We start from the raw sequence: 27,465 nt of genomic DNA, 5'->3' as shown, positions 1-27,465 counted from the left end.
CTGCTGCTGGCCTGAATATTTATAGCAAATGAGAGCAAAAGATGTGATTGGGTGGGTTATTGCCCTTGTCAAATGCAATATATTCAGTGTTCAGGAAATCTCCTTTGCTTCGATGCCTGTTTTATTCTTGTTATTTTTTCTTAATTATAAACATAACATCTTTTAAAACTTATTTCTAAATCTCAGTGGCAAGTGATGAACTGGCTGGATGTCCAAAGATCTTGAAACTCACCTGCTCTCAGTATTTAGGAATACTTAGGTTTTTTGTTTGGTTTTTGGCATGCTCAAATGATGTAAAAAATTCTCTCTGTAGATAGATCTAATTGAATGGGTATTTTGATTAGTCTTACATAAATGAATTATACAGAAAACGAAGTGCATAATGAGAAATAGTGGTAGGGGTTCATGGGTTATTATAGTCATTGAAAGTATATAATGAGAAAATGAAAGAAAATAAAAGATTAAAAAAAATAGGGCTCTTATGGGCTCATGTAATGTGTTACCAAAGCCATAATAGCAAGTTTTAGTCAAAAGTTTTCATAAGAAAATGCAAAGTAACTTTTAATGTCCTTATTTTTAAACAACAGAAATGTCTATTGTGGACACTTTTTCATGCATATGTGAATGCTCTAAATTTGTGCATGCACATTTTACTCTGTGCTCTTCTGTATCATGAGATTTAAATTAAAGTAACATTATGAAAGAATGCATGACCTAGCCACTCGCTCAGATATGTCACTTTATAGTACTTGACTGATTAGTGATACAGCCTGTGGCACTTTAGAGTTGACTGATTTGAGACTTTATGCAGACTGGAGTCTTACTGAGGTAAGTGCTAGTTGAGAGACTGTATTTTCATATTATTGTGTTTTCATCTTGTTTAGGGATGAGATGTGCTTGAAGCACGCCTGTTTCTGAAGGCTGGTCTCCTGGCTCTCCATTTCCAAATGACCCATACAGGTTGAAGATTTTTTTTTAAAAAAAGAAATTTTGGTCAAGTTGAAAGCTTAAAATGGGTTGACCAATCTCTGCTTGGCATAGATCTGATTGTATCCCCTAATATGGGCTTCGTAGGTGGCTCTAGTGGTAAAGAATCCATCTGCCAATGGGGGAAATGCAGTTTCCATCCTTGGGTTGGGAAGATACCTTGGAGAGGGAATGGCTACCCACTCCATTATTTTTGTCTGGAAAATTCCATGGGCAGAGTAGCCTCGTGGGTTACAGTCCATGGGGCTATCCCCCGATATAGACTTGCCATCTAGGCATCCTCGGAAGAGATGCCTAAGTGGTTATTCTTGCCTGGGAAATCCCATGGGCAGTCCACAGGGTTGCAAAGAGTTGGACATGACTGAGTGGCTAACTCTTTCACTTTCAAATGGTTATTGACATTGTTTTTTGTTTTTTTTTTGGTCTTCAAGAGAACCAGGTTATCTTCCCCTATGGAAAATAGTTTACTGGAAAACTATATCCTAACTTTGGTTCTCCCTTTTAGGCCCTAGTCAGATTTATATCTTGTTTTTAATAATAACTAAAAAAACAAAAAGAAACTTAACACACAGCTTGGATGGTATATGGGAGAACAGAACTCTCAGTTCCTGACTTGGACTTCAGCTGTCTTCCCTTTCTCTTTCCTTTATGGGGACTCTTCAGGGGAAAGCCTTAGGTCAACGATGGGGCCCACGAGTGAATCTGAGTCTGTGAGACATCAAAGTATGTATCGATGATTGTTCATCGCCACACTGACAAGTCTTTGCTTGACAGCTTGGAATTCGACTGTCTGGGGTCCAAGAGTGTCCACATATGGAGGTCCTAGATCACAAGATGTGAATGCTGGGAGTTCCTTGGTGGCCTGCTGCTGCTGCTGCTAAGTCGCTTCAGTCGTGTCTGACTCTGTGCGACCCCATAGATGGCAGCCCACCAGGCTCCTCTGTCCCTGGGATTCTCCAGGCAAGAACACTGGAGTGGGTTGCCATTTCCTTCTCCAATGCATGAAAGTGAAAAGTGAAAGTGAAGGGCCTAGTGATTAGTGTTTTGGACTTTCATGGCTGTGGCCTGGGTTTAGTCCCTAGTCGGAGAGCTGAGATCCTGCAGGCTGCGTGGCCTGTGCACAATGACACACACCCGCATGCACCCACACCCATCCACCCACACACACAAAGATCTAATTATAGATGTCCTTCTGTTACTGATACGCTCTTTGTCCCTCCTGTGGGGACACAGATGGTAACCTGGGTTGCATCTCTGTCTCAGGGGCTTCCCCCCACAAAGCCCAGGGCTCTGGCTTTTGAGATCAGCTCCAGTCTACTGTGCTGGGGACCGGCAGAGCACAACTCTGAGGGCAGCCTGCTTCTGGAGCTGGGGGCCGGGTTTAGGAGGTAATGCTGAGAAGCTAGAGGAGGAAACGGCATCTTTTGCTCCCTCCTGCCAGTATGTGTGAGCTGAACAGAGCCCAGCATGAGGGGACATGTCTGCGGAGGGCACTAGAGTCTTGATAATGGGCACACTCACTTCTAGCCCAGGACATGGAGGTTCATGATCAGAGTGAGACCTTGTGTGCTTGACTGAATTTGGAAGTAACATAGCAGTAACACTCTTGTCCTAAATGTTTGTCTCTAGTCTGGGAATTGTCATTAAGGCAAAGGAAGCTAAAAAGCTGAGGGGCTTGCTAAGACCACTGGGCTGTAACAACTGCTCATTGAGTCTGTATCTTTTTTCCCTCTTTGATAGACTTATTCTTTGTTCTGTGTGGGCTAAATATTAAATAATCAAATAAATAAATGAGCATCCCAGCTCCTTGGATGGTGGCCATCACTGTTCTAGGTTGAGTTTTGGAGAAAACAAAACAAAATAAAAACCCCTGATTCTCCTCTTCTGGTCTCTAATTTGGTGAGATGGTCTCTGTCGGAAGTAGAATTTAGAGCTACATCCTCTCAGCACACCATTTCCTCCCCTGGATCAACCTTTGGGCTTCTGATAAGTTTAAATTTCCAAAATTTTTTTTTCCTGAATTATTTCTGAATTTTAATATTCTGTCTTTATCCAAATACTCTGTACTCTCTAGCCCCAGCTGAGGGACAGAATTCCCTGTGTTGTAAAGGCTTCCTAGCACAGAGGAAATTTTGGATCATCAGTGATTCCCTGCCACTGTCGTGGGTAGCACCATTCCCAAATTGTTCCACTGCATTTCCAGTTGGGTATTAGATCTCAGCTCTCAATTCTGTGTTTTCCCTTGATTTTCCCCTTGAGGTGTTTGACTACCCAGGCCTGTTAAGTTCAGTTCTTGTAACTGAAGATGGAAAAGTACTGCTTGTATCCTTAAGAAGTAATTAAAAAAAAAAAAAAAAAACTTTGGATAAGTGACTTCTCACTTTTTCTTTGCTTTGTTGTGAATGTCACAGCAGCTCTTGGTTAGACTGGAGGTGGGATGGCACCTGTCCACTGGGGCTGTGAACAAGGAGGTTGTTTTCTTCCACTTTCTCCGTCAGCCCTGGAGACACCAGGGGTGGTGATGTATCCTCAGCGAAGTGGCAGACGGAGTGGCAGCATCTTCTTCCACCACAGGGGCACTCCGGCTGCTACTCAGTGCAGAACCTGGAGAGGAGGTTCTGTCTTCCGAGGAGAAGGGTGGCTGTGATTGCTTCAGGTAGAATTAGTCATGAGACTTTGTCCTTGGGAGGTGATTCTGTCCATCAGGGCTCTTTGGTGGCTGCCTGGATGGAGATGTTTTGCTCAGAGTTCATTGCCGATGTCATCAGCACACAAGGGAGCACAGCTTCAAAATGTCCCAGGCTCTCTACTTCTCTGCAGGTCGGGACACTGAGATACTCTTTCTTCCAAGGCCCTCATTCCCATCCACTAAGATGGCTCATATCTCTTCCTCAGAAACACTGGCAACTTTTCTTTCATTGCAGTGGGAATTTTATTTAAAAAGAAACCAAGCATTTTGAACTGCAGTCTTATTCTGGTGAGTGATTTTCCCCCTGTGTTGTAATAACATAAAATTCACCCTTTAAATTATCTCTAAGTGTGCAGTTCCGTGGTACTAAGTGTTCCCAATCATGGGTCACCATGACCACCATCGATCTCCAGAACTTTTACATCTTCCCAAACTGAAACTCCAAACCAATTAAATAATAATTCCCAATTCCCTCCTCCTGTAGCCCGTGGCAACTACCACTCTAATTTGTCCCTGTAATTTGATTATGTTTTGCCTCGTATCAGTGGCAACACACAGCATTTGCCTTTTTGGTACTGGCTTATTTCCTTTGGCATAATGTCTTGAAGACTCATCTATGTTGTATCATGTCTTAGAATTTCATTCCTTTTGAAGGCTGAGTAATATTCCATTGCATACACATGGCTACATTTTGTTTATCTGTTCTTCTGTCAATGGACTCTCAGATTGCTTCTATTTTTTGGCTGTTGTCAGTAATGCTTCTGTGAACATGAGTGTACAAATACCTTTAAAGACCCTACGTTCAGTTCTTTGGAGTACATACCCAGAAGGGTAATTGCTAGATCATATGGTAATCTTATATGTGATTTTTTTGAGGCACTACCATACGTTTTCCACAATAGCTGCACTATTTTACATTTCCTACCAGCCATGCACAAGGATTCCAATTTCTTCACAGTTCTGCCAACATGAATTGTTTTCTATTGCTTTGATAATAGCCATCCTAATGGGTGTGGAGTGGTGAGCAGTTTTTATATTGTTGTTTTCTATTCAAAGTTATTGCCTCTAATTACAGTGTCATTAATAAACAAGTTCTTAGAAAAGAGGTGTTAATCTATTCAACTCTTAATTTGCCCAGCATTTAGGCTCCTGAATCTGAAGCCACCAGATAACAAAATACAACAGATAATAGCTTAATAAAAACCAATGAAAGGTTTAAAGAGTAAACTTGACCTTCAGTCACCGTGAGAATATTGCACTTCTGTTCATATTGCTATCAACAGAGTCCAGAGACACACTTTATCATACTTCGATTAGTATCAGAATGTTTGAATTGATTTTATTTATTCAACTGATTTTCTTTTTTTCTAATTTCCCTGCTTCTATTCTGTCCACTGCTCCAAACCAACTTCCATTAAACCCCGCAGTGGGCTTCGAGTCATTCTAAAATACTGCTGTTATTAGACTTCCTTTTTTTCCTCAAACTTTCTATGGATGCATCAGTGTTAACTCTAGAGCCTGACATTCACTGTCCTCCCTAATCCAAACTAAGACTAATCTTTCTCATGTTTACTGTGTGGAGGATTTGATCTAGTCCAACTGCTTCACAAACAGGCCGTGTTCTTTCTGAATCCTCTCGTTTTACATGTGCCATTTCCTCTGCCTGGTTCTGCTTTTTCCCTCATTTCTGTCCATGGAACTTGTCTCCTTCAAGGGGCAGCTATATCCTGCTGCTTCCATGACAGTCGTACTAGTGATCCTGCCAGAAATATGCACTCTAGCCTTTGAACACAGAACACCCAAAGAAATTACATTTTACTCCATATACTTCATATATGGTGCCATTACACACTTCTTACGTTATCTTTGTTTTTAAAAAAACTGATGTCTTGCAATTTTTTCTAGTTGTGAATGTGTCTTGCCTCACCCAGGAGACCATGGTATCCTAGCACCCAGATACTTGGAGTGTCCTCAGCTTATTCATGAGTAAAAAGTACCCCAGTCTCAGGGTCCGGAGAACTCCTTTCCACTTCCAGCTTTGTAGTTCAGTACCTGGATGGTTTGGGGTAAGCAGCCTTACCACTTTGGGTCTCAGTTCCCTAATATGCAAAGTGAGAAAGTGGAACTAAAGAGCTTTGCACGGTCCATTCAAACTGCATCTGCTTGTCATCTCAGAAGTGACCCAATATGCAAACCCCTTCTGCTACTACCCATGAACTTTTCTCTTCCTCTCTCTTTCTCTTATTCTGCAGAGAGCAGTTACGGAAAAACAATGGTAAAACTTTTGGACAATCTGAAAGAGGTGAGAAAGAGCTTAAGGACAGGGGACTAATGAAAAGATATCTCCTCTTTCCTCCAAAGTTTTTCACCTCTCTTGCCTTTTTGGTCATTTTTATTACATTATCTAAAATAGAGTTATTTGGCTCATGGGCATCGTTTTTTCAAGGAGCAAATATTGTCTTTGAAGCTATAAAATGAGTTGTTAACTTATAGCTGTAAACTTTTAAAGCAAGAAAATTCAGTCATTTGTTTTACAAACTGACAAAGAAGATTCAAAGTGCTTAACTATGAATTTTATCTTAACAGTGTAAATCTGGCACTGTTTTAGGTTCTCATAATGAGGCCTGTTGTGGAAATGGGGGAGGCCAGCATAGAGACTAGTGGATCTTGGTTCCCAGCCGCATTGGAACCCGTGTTGATGATGGTGGGCAGAGTTCCCACCTTCAGGCAGGGTTAAGAGACCTTTCGTTCTCAGCTTATGATTCTTATTGTTGGGGCAAGAAGATGGTACATTTTAGTCCTTTGGTGAGGAGGTTGAGCAGAGCAGAAACAAGTTGTCAAATGAGAAATAATTCGATCTGACTTTTTCAATTACCACATGAAGAGGCTCTGCCAGTGCCACGGGGGCTGTGAGGGGGCAGGGTGGGGCTCAGCCGTGTTGCATCCAGTTGAGTCTTTCTCCTCCCTTCGCCCCTGGTGAGCTCAACTCTTCCAGCAGATCTAATGATGCTTATCAATCATGGCTCCTGTGTCCGTATCTCTGTGGACCCTATTTTCTGGCTCGAGGTCTGTATATCCAACCACTTACCAGATAATCTGCCCAAATGTCCTACAGAAACTTGATGGTAAACATACCAAATAGGATCTCATCATGTCCCCTGCGAGGCCATCTGGATACTGATAATGAAACTGCTGTCACTGCTCCTATTACAGTCACTGCTCTTACTCCCAGTGGCTTCCTGGACTGACAGCTTTCTGTGCCAGATAGAGTAGGAGATGCTCATGAGAACTTAGCTAACCCCTCACCATGTGATAGCATCAATGTCTTCCTGGTTACCCCAGCCAGAAACCTCTCCTTTTGCTCCAGGTCTAATCGGTGACCAGATCTTATTAACTCTACCTCCTTAACCCATCTCCGATTCCTTCCTTCTACGCAGCTCCACTGATTGTGTATCAATTCCCATCATTTCTGTATCAGTCTCTTACCTTTGCTCAGACATTGTCCCCTTCTTAAATTCATCCTCTGTACTATTGCTGGAGTGATCTTTTCTGAAACAAAACCTCTTCAGTTGCTTTCAGGAGAAAATCAGGACTCCTTAGGATGACTTCTTCAACTTTTATCTGAATGTTCTTATCCAGTTCCTTCTACATGGAACCCTATGCTGCAATAATGGCATTGCTCTCCATGGCTGGAAGGATCTATACATTTGCACTTCTGTTCAGGCTTCCCCATAATGGTATGCTTCTCTATCTACGTCTTGTACCTTTGCTACCTATTGTTCCAAACACTATGTCCCTCAGTGGGAGGATGGTTACAAAACTGTGTGTCTAGGGACTTCCCAGGTGGTTCAGTGGTTGACTCTGCACTCCCAATGCAGGAGGCGTGGATTCAATCTCTGGTTGGGGAACTGAAATCCTGTATGCCACACAGCGTGACCAAAACCTTCCCTCCAAAAACAAAACCCCCTAAAACCTCCGAACAAAAAGCAAACACTGTATGGCTATATAATGGATTATTGTATCATCTTTACGAATCTCGTTGTAGAGGAAAGAAAGTATAATGACTGACAATGTTCATAGTATATTGTCAAATGACAAAAGGTATTATAATGCAGTCTGTGTATGATTGCTTTTAATACTATTAGCTATTATCTGTATCATCCATCTGTCAATCTAAAGAGGAATAAAGGCCTGGAAAGCTGTATAACAAAATGTTATTGGTTAGACTTTAGAGTTCTTAATGTTAAGAACTTTGATTTTGTTTGGCTGCATTTCTAAAGTTTCTAGAGTGAATGTCTTATTTTTAATAAGGAAAAGGAATACATGCTATTTGTAATAGAAATACTACCGAAGACTGACTTATGGGAATCTGTCCCTGTAGAACATGACCTTTCTCACGGTAGATGTACTAGTTAGGATACCCTGTAACAAGTGGTGTCCCAAATATATAGTAGCACAAATCTAATAGTTAATCCATGCCAGTGAATAGACAAAACACAAGATGTTCTAGTCTTTAGTTTCTTCTGAGAGAGACCAATGCTGACACCTGATGCATAGCTGAATGTCACTTCTGACCACACTGGTTAAAATAGGCAGAATTCCAATTTGCAGTGGTCATTTTATTCTCAGTGGCTCAGCTATCCTTTGGAAAGTAGACAGATGTGCCTTTTGGTGCCTCATTGCAGTGGGAGAGCCCAATAGTTACGTGCAGAGTGGATCCTGACAGCCATGCACGTTTATGGTAGATAAATACCATATAAACTATGTATTCACTCCTGTGTTCGACTTAGCATTTTGCAGGTTGGTTTTGTCCTAAATCTTTAAGGTGTGCTGCTCACTATGTCTGATTTCATCAGCTACCCCTCGAAATGCAGAGAGTTAGGCCATAGTCACTGCCTTTCACTGGCATGTTGGGATGCCGATTAAAGCTCCATGTTTAACAGATCATTTTGATAGAGGGGTGTTTCTTTACCACAGATTCTCAGTGGTAGAGCATCTGCCTGCAGTGTGGGAGACACAAGAGGCCTGGGTGCAATCTCTGAGTCAAGAGGATCCCCTGGAGAAGGAAATGGCAACCCACTCCTGTGTTCTTGCCTGGAGAATCCCATGGAGAGAGGAGCCTGGCGGGCTGCAGTTCACGGGGTCGCAAAGAGTCAGACCCTCTGAGCACTGCACTGCACTTCTGCACCTTGAAATAGATGACTGTAGCAAAATACGCTCAGGCTTTATCACTGCCAACTTAATTGGGTTTCATGATCACATTTCTTCTCAGTAGGAGAAATTAAAAATGGCTGATCAAGTTGCCCGTAGAAAGCAAAATTGTTAGGTTCAACCTGCCCACTGTATTAACTAACTGTATTGATGAGTAATCATTCCACCATGTTTAATCACTTTTATTAACTTTCTTTAGTAGTTGTATCTCCAGGAACCTGCTAAATAACTGTCATTATGTACGCAGTCATATTTCTTTTTAAAATACTAATCAAAAAGACCATGGAAATGATTAAGGCCCTGATATCATCCATCTACTTCCTGTTAGAAGAATTGTTGGTGATTTTTATGGTGAGCTGAGTGTATGCTTGTGCTGCTTTTGTGCAGCCTGGGAAGAAGGGGAACCAGTTCAAAACAGGTGAATGGAGACAATGAGTGCATGAGTGCTGTGTAAAATAATTAGTCTTTTGTGCATCTACATTCTGCATGTTACTGTTCCATTTTCAAAATTCTTATTAAATATTGAAAAGATAAAGGATATACCTAAGAATTATGTGAAAAGGGTAGAGAATAATAATATATGTATGGTACTTTTCTTCAGCCTCTTCTTCATCATGGGCCATTTGTTCTTGGGTTTCAGCTGACTAATGAACCTCAAGGCAGGGTCTTACTTACAGGCTGATCAAAGACCTATCTGTTCATTCATTGAAATGGATTAGAAATTTATTATTCACTTATCACTTCTTCAGTCAATTTATATAGCACCCCCCTTCCCCAATCCTATTCCTTTCCTCTTCGATCTAGGCAGTCCTGAACCATGAGAGAGATCGTAAGGGCCATTCGGAGGATGCTGCTTAAATAAATGATGAGAGTCATGAAATTATTTAACAGTGTGGGTAAGTGACAGAAAAAGAGAAGTGGTGAGTGTCCTTTATTTACGTAATGATTTGACAAATATTTATTGGGCATCTGTTTGCCAGTCTTTCTGTTGCTTTCTGGTATCTCAGTGATGGTATAATTAGGCATGGCCCTTTCCAAGCTAACGGGGCAGAAAGAACAGTTACACAAAGGATTGCAAGATACATAGATGTACGTGTGTGTTTTTTTGGGTGGGCCAAAAAGTTTGTTCAGGATTTTCCATAACGTGTTAGAAAAGATCTGACTTTTTGGCCAACCACATATATGTGTGTGTGCATGTACAAATTTTAGCACAATTATATACATATTATGTAAATGCTAAGTTTTATATGGGAAAAAGTGCAAGGTATGGTGAGAACATAGAACAGAAGAATCTTAGTCTGAAAGATACAAGAAGGTCTCCTTGAGAAAGTGACGTTTCTGGTGGGAGTGGGAAGAGGAGAAGGAGAAAGGAAGACAGAAGGATGTTTCCATGCCTGATGGAGAGAAGAGGACCAGCAGAGAGGGGAGTCAGGGCAAAGGAGGCAAGGAGGAGATGTGAGAGGTAATGGGAAAAAATCAGATCATTCTGGAATTTTTCAGATTCTGGACTTTGTCCTAAAAGCCTGAAATACCACAGCAAGGTTTTTAAGCACAGGAGTGATAAAACTTCCATTTTGAAGACATTGCAATTGGCTGTTGTTCAGAGAATGGATGAAAAGGGACATAGTGGGGCGACAGGGCACTGAGACAGGTCTCTGGATGAGATCAGGACGCAGGCCTGCTCCAGACGGGAGGCAGGTGGGGGCAAAGAGAAGCAAGAGTGTTCCAGCTGGTTTTGGAGGCATCTTTTCACTTTGGTTATCAGCTAGGATTGCTGCTAAAGGGGAAGGTGGAGTGTGGCTCTTGAATTTCTGGCACAAGCCCTGGTGTGCATGAGAGGGAAGGGGAGGGGAATATTGCACAAGGAGGACGAAGCTCAGTGTGGTTTTGATCCACCCAAATGGAAATGCCAAGTCAGCACTTGGATGGATGGAACTCAAAAAGAAGTCTGAGTTGGATTTAGGAACATGGGAGTTCTGGACAGGGACATAGTATTTCTCTCTGCAGGAAATAGATACATTTCCTTAGGGAAAGAGGGTCAGGGGGAAAGATGAGTAGAAGATGAAGCATGAAGAACAGCAGCCTTTAAAGTTGAGGCAGAGGAAGGGAAAAAAGGGATGGAGCAGCCAGAGAAGAAAAAGGAAGACCTTGCAAAGATTCAGGATGGAGGAAGTGGTCAGCTGCATCCTCCATTGGCAGGCAGGTTTTTACCACTGGGCCACCAGGGAAGCCCTTAGCTGTGTCCCTAGAAAATAATTTCAGAAGATGGGGGAAGGAGAGCTTGCCCAAAGAAGCATGTCCTGAGTGCTGACTGCTGCCAAGCACTTTGCATTTAAAAGTGTACGTTGTCCTCCAAGTAAAAAATAAAGTGAAACTTCACATTGCCTGGGACTTCCCTGGCAGTCCAGTGGTTAAGACTTCACCTCCCAACACAGAGGGTGTGGGTTCGATCCCTGGTCAGGGAGCTATGATCCCACTGTCCTGTGGCCAAAAAACCAGAACATAAAACAGAAACAATCTTGTAACACATTTAGTAAAGGCTTAAAAAATTGTCCACATCAAAAAAAAAAAAAAAAGTGTACTTCATTAACAGCATGAAGGCAGTTTAAAGAGTTCTGGCCAAGTGCCAAGGGTGGACTCCAGACAGGGGTGGGTTGAAGTAGTAACAGCCAGCCTCGTTATTAAGACTGGGTCTTAGCAATACATTTGAACCTAAGTAGCAGGAAGCCATTTAAAAAAAACCCATCTGTTTTTGATGTGGGGTTGGGAAGAATCTCTCAACTTGAAAGATCTAATAAGTAGTTTGTGTGAAGATACGATTTAAAATAGTGTAGCTAAAGGGTTGCTGCGGGTCACTGTTTTTATTAGTGTTTTTCCCTGTGGCTAGGAGTTCTTTCCTACTTACCACATAAGCCACTTCAATGACAGATGATTGTTCAAATTTTTCTTGACACACCGACTTGAGAACTAACTACTGTCTTTCTAGTAGGTACCCGGGTCCTATGGGAATTTAATGCTACGTCATGTAAAGACTTGTGAAGTGATGTCTATCAATCTAATTTGAAAAAAATATTTGAGTCAAAAGGTCCTTGAACCATGTATTAGAGCTACCTTTATCTGAAGCTCTGACTGGGCATTTTAATGAGCAGCAGTCAAAAAATGCAAAGTTATTATTCTGACAGTAACTGAATATGTTTCTCCTGACCATCTGTATACAGTCTTTATTGTCTAGTCAGCTGCTGATCTGATGCATTCATGGCTATACTTGCATGAGGACTTTGAGCCACCATGGGAAGAACATTTTTGAATTTCCTGTTTTCATTTGTGCCATGGTAGTGTTTTCATGCAAAGATTTGTTTTTTACATTGGGTTTGCATGTACATGCTAAGTCACTTAAGTCATGTCCGACTCTATGTGACCCTATGGACTGTAGCCTGCCAGTCTCCACTGTCCATGGGATTCTCCAGGCAAGAATACTGGAGTGGGTTTCCTTCCTCCAGGGGATCTTCCCGACCCAGGTTTGCCTACTTTTAATAAGTGTATGTAAGCTAGAATCAGATTTATGAAAACCATACATTTATAGATCAAAAGAAATGGGCCAAAGGATGAAAATGAAATCTCCGAAACATAGGAAGAACAGCTTGGAAACCTTTGACTTCAGCAGCAGGCCCCTTGGTCTCATTTACCCAGGGAGCCACAGATGAGTTTTTTGACCAGATGTTCTGATCTTGGACAAACCAGTGGTTTCCAAATAGGGTTTGCACATTAGAATGTACAGATTCCTGGACTAAACTCCTGGAGATAACAGTTCATTTGGTTCAGGTTTTTTTCCCTGAGACTCTGTGTTTCGGGAACTCTCTCCAGGTGATTTGGAGACCTTGGACTCTTGTGGTGTCTAAGGTGGTTTCAATTCGTAATGCTGAGGATTTTCTGGACAATCAGAAGCTGGGTAAGAAAAGAGAATTGATGGAGTTTCTCGTGTGTGCCAAATATGCTTTACATATTTTCCCTCCTTTATTCCTGAACACCATCTTGCGAGATATATCACTCTCTTCCAATTTTAACCCAAGATTCCAAGTGGTTGCAGAACTTAAAGGTCAGGCAGCTGCTGGAGGCAGAACATCTATTTGCATTCAGGTCATTTGACTTCCTCTGTTAGAACCATGACGAGGTTCGGAGCAGTGCAGTCAGAGAGAATTTAGGGGCCACTATCCTTTGAACAAGGCCATCATGCCCTCTTTGTCGTGAGGAGCACCTTTTTCCATGCAGTTAAGTGGAAACCTATCCTGTTTATCTTCAGGGAGTGTCCGTATGGGTGATTGAGTGGGGAAGAACTGGATACTTTTTGAGAGTTTTGAAGTCAGACCCATTTGGACCAAACCACGGTGGTTTAGATGGTAAAGAATCTGCCTGCAATGCAGGAGACCTGGGTTCAATCCCTGGGTCAGAAAGATCCCCTGGAGAAGGGAATGGCTACCCACTCCAGTATTCTTGCCTGGAGAATCCCATGGACAGAGGAGCCTGGTGGGCAACAGTCCATGAGGTCACAAAGAATCGGACATGACTGAATGACTAACATTTTCATGTCTTCAACAGTTTGCAAGGAACAAGCCTGGTCATCCTGTTCAGAGTTGATACCATGTCTCTGAAAGGTTTGTGCTAACACGTTTGAGTCTGAATGAGGGAATTCCACACATGGTCATGAATATTTCTCCAGGAAGCAGCTGAGACATGATGGGGTCTGGAAGGGAAGATCTGGAGGCTGGCGTGGACTTAGTACCCTGCTTAAGGGTCAGGCCTTGCCTTCTGGACCTATGTCTGTCGCTCGTGACCTTGGAGACATTCCTTGATGGCTCTAAACTTGATATACAATGCAAATAATACATCTCCCTTAGAGATGAGGGTGTGTGTGAGCTGCGATAGTGTAGTTCTAGCACCTCGATCATGGTAAATGCCCTTGTCACGCACGTGGAAGAGCAAGAGGCTCCACCATGGAGCCTGATGGGAGGCAGGGGGATGCCTGTAGCTGCGGCATGGCAGGAAGTGGCAAAGAGAAACATCACTTGCTTGAGTGCTGTGCCCTCCATTCCCTTAACGAATTCATGTTTTCTTAGTCCATAGCACCAAAGGTTCTTTAACAAGAGTGCTGCTCCAAGGGTGGTGTATGGGCCAGCAGCCCAGACCAGCCTGGTGCTCATTAGAACTGCAGATTTCTGAGTCCACCCCAGAGCTTCTACTCTCCAGGTGTTTCTTCTTATTTTTTTTTTAAAGTTAAAATGATTGTAGAAGTTATTTTTTTCTTTCTTCAAATCCTTTTCCCATTTAGGTTGTTACACAACATTGAGCAGAGTTCCTTCTGCTATACAGTAGGTCCTTGTTGGTTATCCAGTTTAAACATAGCGGTGCATACCAGTCAGTTCCAACCTCCTGGTGTCTCAGATGCTCTCTGAAGGCTGAGCAGCTCTGCTTGCCGAGGCAGTCTCCCTCTGTGTGAGTCGCATCTGGGAAGTTGCTTGGTCACTGAAGAGCATGTGTCCAGGCTTAGCCATGCTGGCTTTGCAGTGCAGGTTCTTCCTGCAGGATGCTGTAGATGGTGGCCGGTGAAAGACAGAGTGAAGGAAAAAAGAAAATCTTTCCTAGAAACGTTAAGTGATAACATGCCCTCCTTTCCGCGGGAACTCTGGAACGTGGCGTGGAGAATGAGTAATAATGGACTCCAACCAAGGATGTTTGTGGAAGAACAGTGGGCACCACGACGGCAGACAGGATGGTGGGATGGGGGTTCAGAGAATGTGTCTGAGCCCCTCGGGAGGGAAGTGGAGACCCCCTGCCCCCCTACCCCCACCCAACTGAGCGCGATGGTCGGGACAGGTGCTCTTAGGGAGGGGAACTGCAGTGGGCCCCGATCCAAGAATGACTTCGAGGGAAGTTTCCAACACAGAAAAAGATCCACCTGCCAGACTCTGCTTGCCTAACCAGAGTTCATGGTGGTGGCTCAACCGTTTAAGGCTCTGGGCTTTGGGAAGATTTCCCATCTTGCTGTGGGATCCTTGGAATCGGACTGAGTGGATTTTTTGTATTTAAAATATGTTAGGAAATTGAGCAAGATGAAAACCTACCTTGGTAACTGCTACATTGGGCACGATGATGCTTTTTGTCCTCTTCCTATGAATGAGCTTATTTGGTGTGCTCATCCTGTGCAGAATCCTTCCTGTTTGTTGCCTCACTGCATCCTAGTTATAGTTCAGAGGTTGCCATCCTTATATCCATTTTACAGAGGAAACCGTCTCAGAGCAGTTATGGTGTTTGCCCAAGGCACACAGCTAAGTGAGTGATGAAGCTGGGATTCAGAACCAAATCAGGCTTCTTAGAAAACTTCCTTGTGTACTAAGTGCAGGCTTTCTCTATTGGTGGTTTAGTTGCTAAGTTGTGTCCTACTGTTGCGACCCCTTGGACGGTAGCCCGCCAGGCTCCTCTGTCCTTGGGATTCTCCAGGCAAGAATACTGGAGTGGGTTGCCATTTCCTTCTCCAGGGGGGCTCTCTCTATTTGGCTGTTAGAAAAAAAAAAAAAAAAGGCAGAGTATGTGATGACCATTAGAATGTAGGTACTGAAAGTCATAGTATGTATTCCCTACCCTCCCTACTTCCATAGGTACTTATTTATTGATTGATCACTGACTGCACCTTGCATGGTATAATTGTTGTTAGGCAGGATATGGAGAAGTTTGAGGAACTTATGATCCAGCAGAGGAGAAAAAATAGGTGTATGTTTTTGACCATAAAGCAGGTGCTACGTGTCACAGGAGTTTAGACTTTCTCCTAGGCAGGAGAAAGCACCTCTCTTGTGACAAACTAAAAAATAAATAAAAAACAAAACCAAAAAAACAAACTTTTAGGAAGCATATTAAGATAACACTTTTGTGGTAAATGGGATTGTTTCATTTTATGTTTTCAGAATGTGTTAAAAATTGTTTGCAGGAGCATGCTGCAATATGTGTGTCCTGAGTTGGAAAAACAATTAGAACAGGGAGTGTATAAAAAAAATACTAGACATTTGCCCCATCTTGGGGGCTTTCCAGGGGGCACTCGTGGTAAAGAACCTGCCTGCCAGTGCAGGAGACGTAAGGGATGTGGGTTTGATCCTTGGGTCAGGAAGATCCCCTGGAAAAGGAAATGATAACCCACTCCAGTATTCTTGCCTGGGAAATTCCATGGATGGAGGAGCATGGTGGGCTACAGTCCATGGGGTTGAAAAGTCAGATATAACTGAAGTGCCTTAGCACGCACACACTCTTCTTCTTGAATAACTTCTGTATAATAAGGCCCACCTGCCACTAGAGATAATAAAACTCTCACCAAAGCACTTCACCCAGTGGGGGAGAAGTTACTACTGTGGGTTTTTGTTTTTTGTTTTTGGGAGGAGCATGGAAAAAATGTATATCAGCACTCTTATTTGGTAGCAATATAATTTTGGTTTTAGTAGCAGAAAAGAGAATAATACCCTGGCTTCATTGCTATTATCAGAAAACATGCTTTTGTGTTTATTTTGAGGTAAGGTTTTTTCATATCCTGTTGGGAGTCTGTAGTAACAGTTATTTTCTATGATATTATTTGGCCATCATTCTTTGAAGTTCATGTCTCTGGTCTCATTCTTAATTGTTTTTACATTTTTTATGACTAATGTTTAAGCGACCACACATTAAAACTATTGCAGGACCTAAGTATATTATAAATTTATCTGACGTGTTATTGCTTCTGGATTAGAAGATGGAAAATAATTACAATTCTTGTTCTTCTTGTAATGCTATTATGATGATGATTTAGTATTTCCCCAGTTTATGTAATTTGGTTCTTTTCTTCATTCATTTCTTTATTTGCTGCACAGGATATTTGCCTACTTATATTGAAGAGAAATAAACTCTCAGAGCTGTTGATTTGAGAATCCTTTTACAATGCCATGTTAATCTATTTAGCTCCCAGGCATTTCTTAGCTGATCAAAGGAATTTCCTGGCCACTCCCAGAGGTCTGACTGACTTTTATCTATCCTAATGAAGATTCCTCAGCTTACTTGGGTCTGTTCTTGGCCCTAAGTGAATTAGTGAACCAGAATTTCAGTAAAGGAAAACAAGCAACACTGCATTCATTTCTCAATTTTTAACTTTACAATTCAGCAGGTGCTGCCTAAAGTTGTTGCTGTGATGTGAGAGCAAACTTAAGTCTGCAGAGCCTATATTGGCAATGTTTTAGGGAGCTATATGGGTCTTTCATGCCATTCATTTCAGGGAGGATTTTTATTTGTTTTGTTTTTGGCCATTTGCTTGTGCAGTGTAGAATCTTACTAGTTCTCCGACCAGGGATCAAACCCAAGCCCCCTGCATTGAAAGTTCTGAGTCTTAACCACTGAACCACCAGGGAAGTCCAGTGCCGTTAGTTTCAAATGCATTTGTACCGGTTTGTAGATATGCACGGGTGAAACAAGTGCTTCTCCAACCAAGCAACCAACCAACCAGCATGTTCAGCCCAGTATCATTGATTTCTATGGATAGTTTCATAGCGCATGACTTGACACAAAGTTATTAACTAAATGATATGTTCTGACCTTTACTATGGAGAAGGCAATGGCACCCCACTCCAGTACTCCTGCTTGGAAAATCCCATGGACAGAGGAGCCTGGTGGGCTGCAGTCCATGGGGTCGCTAAGAATCGGACACGACTGAGTGACTTCACTTTCACTTTTCACTTTAATGCATTGGAGAAGGAAATGGCAACCCACTCCAGTGTTCTTGCCTAGAGAATCCCAGGGACGGGGGAGCCTGATGTGCTGCCGTCTATGGGGTCGCACAGAGTCAGACACGACTGAAGCGACTTAGCAGCAGCCGCCGCAGCAACCTTTACTAAGCAGTGTCCTAAGGATGTCCACTGTTTTAAATCCTCAACAAAATGTTCAAAGCCAGCAAAGTCTTCAGCAGACCACTGCTTGCGATCTTCACATTCATAGTCATTTTTTTTTTTTCAGTAAATATGTTTTGAGCCCTTATGAGCCAAACACTCAGACACATTGCTGAATAAGTCCTTAACCTTATGGTGTGGGTTTGTATTTTATAGTCTGTCAGTTCAGGGGTCTCAGAAAGGCCAGCTTTTCTCAAAGTAGTTTCTGAAGTTAAAAGAAAAAGGGTCATTTTGGGATTTAACCTGAGTTCTCATCGTCTCCTGACCACATGATGGGCTTTAAGGAGAAGAGGGGATGACCAGAGAATACCTTTAGAGAGCAAATGACTTTCCAGCACGGGACAGGGGCTAGCACTCTCAGGATAGATGAAGCCATAAACTCAAGCTGGGCAGTTGGTGGACAGGAATAAATCACTTGTGGGCATGAGAGAGGCTTCCAGATTTTTACAAGATCAAGAGCTCTAAGTGGCATTTAAGCACTTTACTGCTTAATTTTAAAACAATAAGTTAAAAAACCCGTATAAGTTGATACTGTGCTGCTAACTGAAAACGTGAGAGATGGAAACAATGGAAACAGTGTCAGGCTTTATTTTTTTAGGCTCCAAAATCACTGCAGATGGTGACTGCAGCCATGAAATTAAAAGACGCTTGCTCCTTGGAAGAAAAGCTATGACCAACCTAGACAGCATATTAAAAAGCAGAGACATTACTTTGCCAACAAAGGTCCCTCTAGTCAAAGCTATGGTTTTTCCAGTGGTCAGGTATGGATGTGAGAGTTGGACTGTGAAGAAAGCTGAGCGCCTAAGAATTGATGCTTTTGAACTGTGGTGTTGGAGAAGGCTCTTGAGGGTCCCTTGGACTGCAAGGAGATCCAACCAGTCCATCCTAAAGGAGATCAGTCCTGAGTGTTCATTGGAAGGACTGATTTTGAAGCTGAAACTCCAGTATTTTGGCCATCTGATGGGAAGAACTGACTCCTTGGAAAAGACCCTGATGCTGGGAAGGATTGAAGGCAGGAGGAGAAGGGGATGACAGAGGATGAAGTGGTTGGATGGCATCACTGACTCGATGGACATGAGTTTGAGTAAGCTCTGGGAGTTGGTGATGGACAGGGAGGCTTGGCGTGCTGCAGTCCATGGGGTTGCAAAGAGTTGGACACAACTAAGTGACTGATCTGAACTGAAAATGAGCCATCCTTCAAAAAATGCATTTGTCTCCGTGAATGACGGGCTCCTGAAAATTTGTGAGAAGGCTATCACAGGCTTAGTTAGCCCTTGTGGTTTCCAGCCTCATTTCAAAAAGATAAAACAAACATTGCAGTCTTTGCATTTTCAATGCCTACCAGTTCCCCCTGCCACCTGACATTCCTGGGTTCCTGTTTCTCCATTTCTGGGTTTCGTTTGCTCTGTAAATGCCTGTTTGATTTAATGTGCTGGGCCTGGGTGATGTGAGAGATGGAATGACTACTGACTGAATGAATGAATAAATAAAAAGTGAGTAAATGAAAAAAAGTCAAGTGCTTCATCCTTCAGGGCCTTGTCTAGCCAACTTTCTAATGTCTAATTCCTCCATGTCTAACAGCATGAGAGAACTTTGAGGGAAAGTTTCCTTAGATCTTATTATCACTACTGAGATGGAAGGAGATGACAGAGGATGAGATGGTTGGATGGCATCACCGACTCAATTGACGTAAGTTTGACTAAGCTCTGGGAGTTGGTGATGGACAGGGAAGCCTGGCGTGCTGCGGTCCATGGGGTCACAAAGAGTTGGACATGACTGAGCTACTGAACTGAACTGAGATGGAATGGATTGAAGAATGTTAGAAACACTTGTAGCTCAGAGGAATAAAACATACCCAGGATTCGTTGCTGACAGGGGAAGAGAAACAAAGGGAGTCCTTTGGGCTCCTCTCCCCAGCATTATCCTCATGAGCCCCTCCCGTGTTAGGAGGACTTGGTCCTGTGATTCATGGGGCCATGTGTCATCTGAGGCCTCCTTTCCCTGTCTGTGGCCAAGTATGGAAGGGCTTGTGTTCCCAGGGACGGCTGAGGACCCTGCAGGGCAGGCCCACCAGCCTTTCCCGCTCACAGTGTGGATGGGACACCCGGGCGTGTGCTCTGGGGTCTCATCAATGCTCAGTGAGGCTGGTTTCCTGGAGTGCTGTGGGTCCGCTCCACAGACCCGGGATAGATTGGATTGGAGACTCTGGGAAACCTCAGTGAGCCGCTGTGGCTAAACTTCGTACCCAGGCACTGTGAGCCAAAGGAGTTCTGGATTTGCAAGTAGTCAAAACACTTGAGAACTTGCCCACCTATTTATAAAAATGATGTCAATGATTATTTCCTTCAGCTGGGTACCCCAAAGAGTAATGGGGGTGAGGGGCAGGTCTCAGAACCGATGGCCTTCCTCCACTTCAAGTCACTAGGACGGTCCAGTATTTTCACTTTTCCTGTGTGTTCGGTACCCATTATGCACTTAGCGCTGAGTGATGGTATCTGTGTGCTTGTTTCCTGATTAGGCTGTGGGTGAGAGGACTGAAGGTCAGACATTTGTGGATCTCCAGCAGCCCCTAACAGTGTTTTAAAGCATGACTTATTGCGCTTTTTTCCTCCAATGTGAAAGACTTTTACGTAGCGTCTTGTCTCCTTAGGAGCAGGACTTCCATGAGGCAGAGGGCAGGCTTGTGTGCACTTGTTGGGCAGGTTTGTAGTTTGCATCGCACTTTGAGTAGATGAGGGACTCTCCAAAGCACGGCTCTGCTTCCTCTGGTGCGTGGCTTTCTCCTCTCATTCTTCCCCTTCGCTATTTTTGGAGATGAATATCAGAGGAGGGAGCTGCAGGTTGAGATGATGAGGAAGAAAGCAAAGAGAACAGGTAGATGTATTCAGTTCTATTTCATTCACAACTCAAACTCTGATTAGGAGAATGTGACCTTTCCCTGTAAAAATAATTATCACGATTCTCTGGTCGATCGGCTCAGAGAAAGGAAAGGCAGGGAGAAATGCTATAGGCTTTTGCAATGTGATAGACAAATGTCATTCTTGGTTTTTTTTTAAGATTTTTTTTTTTTTTTTTTTGATGTGGACCACTTTCAAAGCCTTTACTGAATTTGTTACAGTATTGCTTCTGTTTTATGTTTTGCATGTGGGATCTTAGCTGCCCTGCCAGAGATTGAACCCACACCCCCTCCATTAGAAGGTGAAATCTTAACCACTGGTAGTGGTGGTTTTTCAGTCCCTAAGTCGTGTCCAACTCTTTGTGACCCCATGGACTGAAGCATGCCAGGCACGCCTGTCCTTCACTATCTCCTGGGGCTTGCTCAAACTCATGTCCATTGAGTCCATGATGCCATCCAACCATCTCATCCTCTTTGCCCCTTTCTGTCCCTGCCCTCAATCTTTCCCAGCATCAGGATCTTTACCGATGAGTCTGTTCTTCACATCAGGACTGCCACTGCATCACCAGGAAAGTCCCAACATTTGTCATTTTTGACCTAACTTGTCCCTGACCACCCTTTTTCCTCAGAGGCCCCTTCCTTCTCCAGCAGAGAGAGAGAGACACCAGCAATTCCCCTGCAGCCCAGGATTCCCACTCCTGAGAATTCCCCACGAGGAAGAAGCAATCAATTAACTCAGGATACTTTTCAGAAAACCCAAGATGTGTTGGGTTTCTTTGAAAAAGAGATGAATTGAGTGAGTGGTGAAAGAACTAACTGTGTGTGGGGAAGCAGTGGGTACACCTGCAAAGAGTGGGGAAGGATGGAAAATGAGTCAGAGAGAAGGTGTAGTTGATAGTGAAATCTCCTAAGAAATTGGCTGGAAAGTTAACCAGAGCCGGGGGAAGGCTGATTCTACCAGTTCATTAAGATTTCGCCCTGCAATAGTCCTCTGTAACTTTTCCTCTTTAACCGCTAAAACACTAGTTAGTATATATTATAACTGAAGTTAATATTATGAGAAAAAATTAAGTGTTTTAGTAGATTCTTTGTGCCATGTTGAGAGAAGAATGCTCTCAAGTGGAGAGACAGATGGTAGTTGAATTGCCAATTCAGTAATGGCCATTGCTCACTTCCTTAGGCGAGGGGAACAGAACAAACCACAATCAACTGGCACAACTTAATGGATGATGAGTTAATCAAGGTCTAAGACTCTGCTTGGGACTGGGGTGGATGAAGAAAGTATGATCAATGACCAGTGGGTTTATGGTCTCATTGTAAAGTATCTGGGCCTTGGGAGATAACAATACTACAAAATTATTTTTGACAAAAATGTCAAATGAACAAGTCATGGGAATATGGTATAAGTATTCAGAGGAGGTGGAGCTCATTTTCACCTATAAGGGTCAGAAGAAGCTTTGTGAGGGTGGTTAGGTTGTGAATTGTAAATGATGCGGCATGCCAAAGAAAAACCAGAGTTAGACAGTAATTAAAATCATAAAAACAGATTTTAATTAATCAGGACACTTGGAGTAGGGGGAAAAAACCTCAGTATTGAACTATCTTGCCCACACCGTACCTCAGTTCTGGGTACGGTGTGGGCAAGTGGTGAGTGTAGATTTATGACCAAGTAAGTAGCAGGGTTGGAGAAGGCAATGGCAACCCACTCCAGTACTCTTGCCTGGAAAATCCCATGGATGGAGGAGCCTGGTAGGCTGCAGTCCATGGGGTTGCTGAGAGTTGGACATGACTGAGCAACTTCACTTTCACTTTTCACTTTTATGCACTGGAGAAGGAAATGGCAACCCACTCCAGTGTTCTTGCCTGGAGAATCCCAGGGGGGGTGGAGCCTGGTGGGCTGCCGTCTATGGGGTCGCACGGAGTCGGACACGACTGAAGCGACTTAGCAGCAGCAGCAGCAAGTAGCAGGGTGGGGAGAGGAATCACGGGTAATAGGGATTCGGGATAAACTGACCCAAAGGATTCTTGCTGAAGACAGGCCAGGGTGATTAGACATCACCTGGGGAGTGGAGTGGAGGATAGGGAACCTATGAGATATTGGAGAGGGTGGTTCTGGTTAACCTGACTTAGAAGGGTTCATGCTAAAACGAGGTTTTACAGAGAACTACATAGCTGAACCTGGGAGAAGATTCAGGAACTTGACAAAAGTTTGATCAAGTGAAGAATCTTTGTCAGTAACATGGAGAAAGCCACAGATGTGAATGGTTGGGTATCTCCAGTGGTCTGGACACTTGTAAGAGTTCTAGAAGAAAGGTGTACCACCCCCATTTTATAATAAGGAAACACAGACTCAGAAAGTATAAATTCGTGATTCAGACTTCCTCAGTCATGAATATAGTCAAAATCAGAGCTGGATTTTAAACCCAGGGCTTCTCTAACACCACCTTGCCTTTAGGCTGTTTTGCACAGACCCTGGTCTGGAGCAGGAAGGCCAACACTTTGCACCTAGGATGGAAACCAGATTGTTTTGTTGAGGGCCTGAGTCATCTAGGGGGAAAAAGGGTGGTGAATTTGAAAAGTTGGGCTGAGGACTGGTTGAAGTGTCTTAACAAAGAAGGGGCCATTGAAGGAGCTCCAGGCAGGGGGTGGCGGGGAGAGGAGCCTGGCTGTGTGTCAGACAGCTTCAGGGAGAAGAGCTAAGCAAGGAATGACTTTGTAGATGTGAAAAGTAAAAGTGTTAGTCGTTCAGTCCTGTCCAACTCTTTGGGACCCCATGGGCTGTAGCCTGCCAGGCTCCTCTGTCTGTGGGGATTTTCCAGGCAAGAATACTGGAGTGGGTTGCCATGCCCTCCTCCAGGGGATCTCCCTGATTGAGGCAGGGATCAAACCCAGGTCTCCCACATTGCAGGCAGATTCTTTACCATTTGAGCTACCTGGGAAGCTCCTTGTAGAGATGACCAAAAGTTTTATTTGACTCATTGAATTCTAAACTTGATTACTCTTGAGTCTCTTGACTTGTGTTTGAAAATCGACTATTAATATGGTCAGTCTTTATTAAATCTGAAGTTCTCAGTCAATATAGAAAAGCATAGGCTTGCTTTCTTTTGGAAAGTTTAATGCTCGTGGTTTTGTTGTGTTACATTGCCTTCATCCTGGATGCATTAATGAAGTGGTGTGATAATGACCCAGGGCGCCCATCTGTTTAATTCTACTAATTTGCTCCATTTTTGAATGAGTTTTCTTTGCTGCAGGAGCAGCAGTGGAGCATGGATGCTCCTGAAAAGAATTTAAGTTCCACCTTTAGCGCCACCTCAGGGAAACCCCTCTCCCCAGCCCCCAGATAATTTTCTTATTGTCTTTTTGCCATTTGGGAATGCTGCCATGTTATTTGCAATTGAAATATAGTTTTTAAATGTGCCTCCTGTTGTGTTTTTATAGAAAGAGAGCCTCTGCTTCTGGAAAATAAAACACCATTGACTGAACCAAGAGCCCTTCAGAAGGGTTTTAATTACTGCATTAATTGCAAACTTCGGGACAAATTGGGCCCCAGTAGTAACAAGTTGTTGGGCAGATTCCTGGGCTGCTTTAAAGAAAACGTTAAAAGCCTTTGGGTTGTGAGAGGGATGGGATTGAGAGAAGGAGGTGGGTGCATGAGAGAGGTACTGCCTTTCTTCAGGCTATGAGCTTTACATTAAAAAAAAAAAATCCTTCTCTCATTTGCATTTTCGGGGAAGTGTCTGATGACTTACTGCTCAAGGGCCTCAGCAGTTCCTGCCTTGACTTGGGTTAGAGAAAAATGGGGAGATGGTGTAAATATTGTAGATTAGAACTTATCTAAAAAAAAAAATAGGTGGCTGGGGAAAAAATACACTTGGTGTGGTCCTTTTAGTATGGTAATCTTTGAAATGCTAATTTTTTATTCAGAAGAAAGAAAAAGAAAAAAAAGACCAGTAATTTCCTTTTCTGGCAGAGCACCCACTAAAGTGGTTCCTTCATGTTCAGTTTCTTTGGCTTTTGGGCAAATTACCAACAATGTGAGCTTGGGTTGGGGACTGCTAGAAGATTCATTCTGTAAGCCAGTTTTTATGACATTTACCTTGGTATCTTTTCCTGGGAAAATAACTGGTTAAATACCGAGGTGATGGAATTGCATTCCATGCCTCAGTGATTCATTCAGGATGGTGTCTTCCTTCTAACAGGATTTTGAGAGAAAATGATCCCAAGTATCATTTCTGGCAGGACTAGGAGGACGTTTCAGATTTGAAAATGTAAGTGGCAGTCACACGTGTTTTTCTGGTTTACAGTATTTTAGCACTTAGGATGTGTCAAGCACTTCTCTAAAACTCGTTTAATCCTCATGACAACCCTGCCAGATTTGGGACAATCATTAACCCTACTTGGCAAATGAAGAAATAGCCTCAGAGAGTCTAACTGGAAAGATCAAATTGACTCCGGAGTCAACTTATTCTAACTGAGGACTCTAGAAGATATTAATCCTGTTTACCATCAACTTGAATATTCATTGACAAGTGCTGATTGTTATTCTTATCTCCCTCAAAGACAACTGTCTCTCCACCCCCATCCATCTACCTATCCATCCATCCATCCATTCCTCCATCCACAACAGCTAGCTACCTACCTATCTAACAAATATTTATTCAGCAGTGTTCTGGGAACAAGATTACGCATTATGAAGTGAGAAAAGACCCTATCCCTACATTTGAGGAGCTCTCAGTCTTATTTGAAAGCCAATAAGGTGCTCTGTGGTGGAACTTCTGACCCATGCTTAGGAGGGCTCACTCATCAATTCAGTATTTTAACCAAGTACAGAGCTAGTAGGTGCCAAGCACTGTAGACCAGTAGTCTTGGTAGTTACAATCTAGTTAGGGGAGATGGACAGGAAGATGGCACATTGCAGTTGGGTGAGATAATTGCTATGATGATGCCAAGTCAGTAGGATTCCAGCATTTGTAAATGTACAAGGCACAGAGCCAAGAGAAGAACTGCATCATGATTTGGTCTGTTTGGAGAGCAGAGTGTAAATGGATAAAAGGTGAGAGGTGAGGCTGGAGAGGTCCAGGAAAGGGCTAGGAGTCCATGGTGTTCTCTACTTGCTTAAGGACCCTGGACTCCATCAGAACCATGAGAACAGTACTTTTTGCCCAGTGCTAAGGTCTCAGTCACTTTAATGGCAAAGTGGAAAAGCAGAACCAGAGTGTAACCTAAAATTAAGCGGCGATAAGATACTGCACATTTCAGAAGATTGGCAATCACTGCTCTTATTTATAGCTTATAGCTATTTCCTTACCAGAGACAGACTGTGAGAGAGTCTGGATCCTGTGTCTATTTCTGGGATTTTGGTTCAGCAATAAAGATGTTGTTGGAGAGGAAAGAAAAAAGAGGGGGTTAAAAATCAATGCACATCGAATTAATTCTGATTTTTCCATTGAAAGAAGGATCACATTTCAAGGTCATAATATGGAGCTGAGGCTTAGATATTTGATGGGTGGATTTTGATGTTTCTCTATAAGCAAGTTATGAGAACATTACAAAGCTGCCAGATTTTCTACTTTACCAAATTAAAAGGAATGGAGTGGAATTGGATAATGGGTTGTGGAACCTCTTATTCTTGGATCATTGGTTTCGATAGATCCCAAATTGGCAGTAACTGTAAGTTATTTCAATTTTATGTCGGCTCAGTGGCTGAAATGAAGTGGGTTAATTGACGTGGTTTGCTTTTGGGGGAGGGATGCCGTAGTCACAGAAATCGCTAAAGCTCATTGGCCTTCCTTCCTAGATCCGCAGACATTTTTCCAGGATACGAAGTCAAGGGGAGAGGTGTTTCTTTGTCTCAGGCTGCCTTCTTCCTGTGTCCAAATGGACAGTGGACCAAGAGTATTATTTAGGAGCAGGAGTCTAATTTCAATTGATAGTGGTATTCAGTGGATCAGAAAGTACTGTGTCCTCAGCCCAAAATAGATGATTAGGAAATTGTAGCCTGGATATTTGGAAGGAAGTGCTGGAGAAAGATGTGGGTAGGTGTGGAAGCCTGGCTCTCTGACATGCATTCCTAAAGCCCGTTTATTTTTTGTTTCATTGCTTCACTCCACAGTAGGTATGGACAACTGAGCTACTGTGAAAAGTATATGTTCCATAGTTTTATATACACAGTCCCTGATGTAATACGTAACTTACAGTAGAAGTTAGTAATTGTGAATGAATGAATGATGTCATCAGCTTATACAACAGTTGGGCTGCACTGTGTAGAACAAAGCTACTACAGGAATGAGGCGTCTTGGCATAACATGTGCATTACAGAAAGGAAAGCTTTAGGTATCAGGTAGTTACAGACCTGTGAAAGAAATTCAGGACAAAGACATTTCTTTGCATCTAGTTCATTTTTACTTATTTTTTCCTACCACTCTCTCTGTCAGCCTTTAGCATTTTCCATTAGAGCTCTACAGGTCATTGACAAATTTTTTTGTGTGTGTTATTTTTAGGCCCCCAAATTTACCAAAACTAATCCATCCAGCATGGAGTTCTTCCTTACTCTCTGAAGTCAGCATCACCCTGTTTAGATTCCTTTCCAAGCCATTGTGTTTGCTCACTGGCCGATTCCATCAAACCCCTGTTCAGTCTTCCTGAGCTCCTAGACTGCAGGTCTTTTCATTCTTTTTCCCCTCTCCCGACCAGACTTCATCCCTTGAATCAAAAAAATCATTAGTGAACCT

At 42.9% G+C, this 27,465-nt stretch overlaps 1 protein-coding gene across 2 annotated transcripts in view; it reads left to right on the top strand.

Annotated features, from left to right (window-relative positions):
- LOC123465292 (pro-neuregulin-2, membrane-bound isoform-like) overlaps positions 1-27,465 on the top strand; it is a 335,690-nt gene that overhangs the window by 4,476 nt on the left and 303,749 nt on the right. Inside the window, exon 2 of one of the 2 annotated variants that reach the window (XM_045164057.1) lies at positions 8,654-8,778. The exons of the other annotated variant lie outside the window; for it this stretch is intronic. Coding sequence (XP_045019992.1) covers positions 8,654-8,667 — 14 coding nt within the window. The 3' untranslated portion in view covers positions 8,668-8,778. Of the gene's footprint in view, positions 1-8,653; positions 8,779-27,465 lie in introns of those variants that run through there. 2 annotated transcript variants of the gene reach the window in all.

The sequence above is a fragment of the Bubalus bubalis genome, chromosome 1 (assembly GCF_019923935.1).
Source record: "Bubalus bubalis isolate 160015118507 breed Murrah chromosome 1, NDDB_SH_1, whole genome shotgun sequence".
In the NCBI taxonomy this organism is placed as follows: domain Eukaryota; kingdom Metazoa; phylum Chordata; class Mammalia; order Artiodactyla; family Bovidae; genus Bubalus; species Bubalus bubalis.
The sequence above is the reverse complement of the archived record's forward strand: the minus strand, read 5'-3'. Positions and strand labels throughout refer to the sequence as shown.